We start from the raw sequence: 5,321 nt of genomic DNA on the forward strand, positions 1-5,321 counted from the left end.
TCCTTCCCTTCCTCCCCCCTCCTTTTCTTCCTTCCCTCCCTGCCTTCTTGCTTCTCTCCCTCTTTCCTTCCTTCCTTCCTTCCTTCCTTCCTCCCCTCCCTCCCTCCTTCTTTTCTTCCTTCCCTCCCTGCCTTCTTGCTTCCCTCTCTCCTTCCTTCCTTCCTTCCTCTTTCCTTTCTTCCCTCTCTCCTTCTCTCCCTTCCCCCTTCTCTTCTTGCTATCTTGTTAATACTTCCTTCCCTTGCATTTTCTCAGTTTAACATATTGTAGGGCTTATTTTGGGGAAATATTTGTCAGCTAGGCCTTCACTCTTTCTGGGTTAGTGCTTTTTTCTCATTTTCCCCATCCTCTTCAATCTAATTTTCTAAGGAGTGAAATCACTTGAATTAACAATGCAGCCCTCCTCCCACCTCACTTTTGGGATTTAACGTGTCCCTCCATGGAGCTGCTAATTCCATGGAGAATGCGTCTCACTTGGCACAGAAAATCGCCTAAATTGCAAAGCATATAAATCATAAGAGTTTTCCTGTGATCAAGAATGTAAAACTGCTAGAAAAATTAATATGTTCATCAAAGTTAGTTATTATTGAAACCTATTCTTAGCTGCATGATTGTTTTCTTGTACCATGATTCGCTGGATGTAGACTACAGTTTGTTTTTTTTTTTCATTTATCTCCTCTAGTGATTATCATCAGCATTAGGTTTAAAACATAGTTTTACAAACGTTTGCTTTTAAAATTCCTCAGTGTTTAAGGAGTTCTTACAGAATAGTGTTGCTAGACTTTTTCTAGCTGAGTAATCTTTTTACTTTACTGACTCATATTGGTAAATTTGTTCACAAAAGTAGAAACATTGTTCATCTATAATAAACATCTCTGAAAGCCATAGCCATCGCTAGAGTGGTGCACTTTTATGGAGATTATTCTATTTTTAGGGTTGCTGACCTTTTGCTTTTTCATTAGTTGCCATAGTGATGATCTGAGCTCTGCTTAATAGAGCTTTACAAAAATGATGATGATCAATAAGCTTGTTAATGCTAGTGTTTTATTGATGGTTCCTAATAACACATATCAAAATAAAATTTAGTCACGTAATTGTATTCAATAGTGGAATTGTGTATTTAAAAACACATTTAAGTAGATGTTTATGTAAGATGCAGGAGATTAAATGCATTCTGTGGCTTTTTTTGAAAAACTGGAATACCTTTTTGCAGACCTAAAAATATAGAGACAGTTTGAAAGATCATTGTGAAATACACGATTTTAGAACAGCAAACTTCAGAAGTTGGAAGTACCGTGGCTAATGATCACTAAAACCAAGTCAAGTCAGAGAATTCTTTTAGTACCTATTCTAAGAACACTCTAGGCCAATTTCTCCTCATATGCACCTGTATAACTACTAATGCTTTCAGAGGAATTCTGAAACACTCAGGGAAGAAAAGTTGGTAATCAGTTAAAATTCACTAGGCAAAGTAGTAGAACAGCATGGATTATGATTGTTTCTGAAGTTCACTTAACAATTTTAAATATTTTACTTACTGATAGTAGATAAACTACTATCTTTGGCATTATAGTGAAATTTCTATGAACACATTTGTGGGGAATTTGATTCTTTTTCCTTCAGAATTAAATAATATTTGTTTTCAATGATAGTCATGTATTTTTTGACACATTGTAGGTAAAGTGTAAGAACATCTAAGATATTAAGCTCTTTAGCATTGTCAGTGCAAAGGAGGACATCTGGTGAATGGCGAAACTATCAAGGCCCATTATCATTGCCATTTGTTTAGATGCCCTGGTGCTGGTGTCAGGCTATTGATTTCCAAGCATAGTCTCCCATTCTTTGATCTGTGAGGAATCAGCTGGGGAGGCAGTTTTCCAAAGGTTCATAGCAAGAAGATGGCAGCCCACAGGTGGAGCTGGTTTCTCTCTCTCTAAAACCTGGATTCCTCTCCTTCTCCTTGATGTTTGAGAACCTAAGTCTCTTCAATTCTGTTCCCATAGTCTATCAAATATGCTGTAAGATTTATTAAAAACAAAAATCAACACCACAGTAGTAGAACAAAGGGATGAAATGGGATTGATGCAGAGGCTATCTTTAGTCAATGAAAAGGAAATGAACAATGTGTCAGTTTCAAGTGTCAAAATAACTTCTTTGAAAAACACAGGAAATTATCTGTCATCATAGATTTTTCATGTATCACTTTTTTTCTAAATTAAAAAAAGATTTTTTAAATGCAAGATGAAGTTTAAGCAAAAAAAAAAAAATTGGCTTCATGTGTTTTTAAAATTAGAATCACAAATTTAATTATATCCTTATGTTACTTGGTTTCAATGATCACATTTATTTTTCTAAAATGAAAAGTCTAGTCTCTTATAGGAATACCACTAGTAGAACTTTTAGTGATTCTGTCATTTAAGAGCTATTTACTGATCATCTACTATGTGTCAGGCATCATTGTAAACACTGGACATATGGCTGGGAACAAAGCAGGCAGACTTCTTCCTCTCCCGAAGCTTATGTCTTCTGTAGGGAACTGGGTAATCAATAAATGAGTATATGATGTGTTAGGTGATGATCAGAGCTAGGAATTAAAATCAAGCAGGACAAGGGTCTTGAGAGTGTACAGGGAATGGGAAAGAAGTGCTATTTTAGGTAAGGTTGTCAGCCAACACCATGGTCTCCCAACTGGCTTCTTGCATTAGGTTTCTAATTGGCCTGTTCACGTTTATTCTTGCTTCTCTAGTGTCTATTCACACAGCGGCCACTCAGAATAAAAGTTAGATCATGCTTCTCACCTACCAAAACCCTGAAACAACTTTTTAGAATAAAATTCACAGTCCTTTTCTTAATCCTTTTCATCCCACCATCACTCCCTCTCTCTTCCCTGCTTCTTCTTTTTTTTTTTTTTTTTTTCTGTAGGACCATTCTTTCTTGCTTTTGTGTTAAACATCTGTTTAGTAGATGAGTGAGAACATATATGACTCAAGAACAGGAATTTGGGCTCTTTCCTCACCATTGTATCTCCAGCACCTGGAATAGCAGCAACACATTGCAAGAGCTCAGTAATTATTTTGGCATGAAAGAATGAATGTACATGCTTTAAAAGTGGACTGCTGTGGCCAGGCGCGGTGGCTCACGCCTGTAATCTCAGCACTTTGGGAGGCTGAGGTGGGTGGATCACCTGAGGTCAGGAGTTTGAGACCAGCCTGGCCAACATGGTGAAACTCTGTCTCTAATAAAAATACAAAAATTAGCCGGGTGTGGTGGTGGACACCTGTAGTCTCAGCTACTCAGGAGGCTGAGGCAGGAGAATGGCTTGAACCTGGGAGGTAGAGGTTGCAGTGAGCCCAGATTGCACCCCTGCACTCCAGCCTGGGTGATAGAGTGAGACTCCATCTCAAAAAAAAAAAAAAAAAGTGTACTGCTGAATAATGGAGGAAAAATAGTAGACAGAAAAGAGTGAAATGCTTCAGAGATCGTAAAACAGATCCCACGTGCTAGTTTCCATTATCCTAATCATATTTCTTATTGTCACCTGCCATAACCATTCCTAGCTGCAGCCTAATCTCATTTCTTTTTCTCCATCTTTTCTTATACCACAGAGAGCATTTACCAAAGGACATAAGTGCATACTGTGTAGCTGCATACTCTGGATGTGAAATTTTGGTGATTGCAATTCCAATTCCAAAAATACTTAAAATGGGTTGATTTATGGTCATGTTCTTTCTTCTTTAAACTTTAGCATCACCAAATGCCCCAAAACTTGGACCCATGGAGCTGGCCATCATTATTACTGTGCCTGTTTGCCTCCTGTCCATAGCTGCGATGCTGACAATATGGGCATGCCAGGGTCGACAGTGCTCCTACAGGAAGAAAAAGAGACCGAATGTGGAGGAACCACTCTCTGAGTGCAATCTGGTAAATGCTGGAAAAACCCTGAAAGATCTGATTTATGATGTAACTGCCTCTGGATCTGGCTCTGGTATGTTACCATTGTCCATTTTTTCATAAGCAAACTCTTTATTTAAAAGTAAATAAAAACTTTTTAACAAAAGGGCCCAAATACTATGAATTCCATCTTGAAAGGATACATGGTGAGCTCTGGTATAGGAACTCCTTTTAGTACCTGAGGTAGAGAAAAACCATTGTGGCCTATAGAATTAAGTCTTCTCAGTTGCTTTTTGTAGCTTTAGGTGTTCAGATTCTTACGTTCACTTTCCTTCAGAATTTATTTCTGAAGCAAGAAAGCAGTTTCCTTTCTCTCCTCCCTATCTCACCCTATTATGGTTACTAACAATCACTGTTGCTTTCTTGGTAATGTTTTATGGACACAAAAGAGTTAGGGTTGTAGTATTTAAGGTGCTGAGTTCTGAGGGAGAGATGTTGGTTATACAAAGTAGTGTTCTTTGAGCACTTTTGCTTGTGGTTATGAGGATTTTCAGAATCTATAGACACCGCCTGGGATATGTGTGAAGCTAACAGGGAACACACCTGAAATTAAATCAAGAATATGTTCTTAAAGCAAAGAAACAGAAGATTAAAGACAGCAGTGCAGCATTCCTTTGCTGGCTTTTGCTGGCTGCAGTTGTATATTAATAACTCTCTTCCTCTTTAATGGAACTCCAGAACCCCAGGTAAAGCATTCAAAGTACCAGGCTGTATTATAGTGTAAATGAGCCTTTCTCACAACACAAAGCATTTGAAGTTTTTTTTTTTTTTTTTTTTTCAGGAGGTTGGGGAGAGTGGGGAGACAGTTTTTCCTAGAGTAACAAACTCCATAAAATGGTAGGGGATTCTATATATATATATATCCAGAAATCCTGCTAGTTCATGGTTTACGGAAATAGGAGCAAGAGTAACTCTAGGTGAACCACTTCAGAGGCCCCTGCATCTCTTCTTGTTTTGGAAGGATCATTAAGATTGTAGCCTAACATTTTGAAGAACTCCCTTGCCAATGGCTTTCAGGAAAATCTACGCAGACACAATTAACAGAGGTAGGGGACAGAGGGGTGATAACATCTCTATGTGCATCCATATTTAGCGTGAAGCAGCTTTGTATTCATCAGAAAAGAAAAGCATAATCGAACCCAGAGAGTTTGCTCCTTCTGGGGCAAAATCACCTGGCCCCCGACTGATGAAGTCTAAATGTTTACACCATCACTGTACACATTAGGTAGCATATTTCAAGGGAAGAATGCTGGTAAGAAAACTCCCAAACTGCAAAGTTTTAAAAACCGGAAATTAAATTAAATTAAATTATTGGCTAGAAGACTAGCATCTACCTTCCTTCCTTCCTTCCTTCCTTCCTTCCTTCCTTC

The 5,321-nt window shown here is 38.2% G+C and overlaps 1 protein-coding gene across 4 annotated transcripts in view; it reads left to right on the forward strand.

Annotated features, from left to right (window-relative positions):
* ACVR1C (activin A receptor, type IC) overlaps positions 1-5,321 on the forward strand; it is a 92,571-nt gene that overhangs the window by 67,933 nt on the left and 19,317 nt on the right. For 2 of the 4 annotated variants that reach the window (XM_011949194.1, XM_011949193.1), the window contains exon 3: positions 3,746-3,985. The exons of the other annotated variants lie outside the window; for them this stretch is intronic. In XM_011949194.1, the coding sequence (XP_011804584.1) occupies positions 3,746-3,985 (240 nt within the window). The remainder of the gene's footprint in view (positions 1-3,745; positions 3,986-5,321) is intronic. 4 annotated transcript variants of the gene reach the window in all.

The sequence above is a fragment of the Colobus angolensis genome, unplaced genomic scaffold (assembly GCF_000951035.1).
Source record: "Colobus angolensis palliatus isolate OR3802 unplaced genomic scaffold, Cang.pa_1.0 Scaffold292, whole genome shotgun sequence".
Lineage (NCBI taxonomy): Eukaryota > Metazoa > Chordata > Mammalia > Primates > Cercopithecidae > Colobus > Colobus angolensis.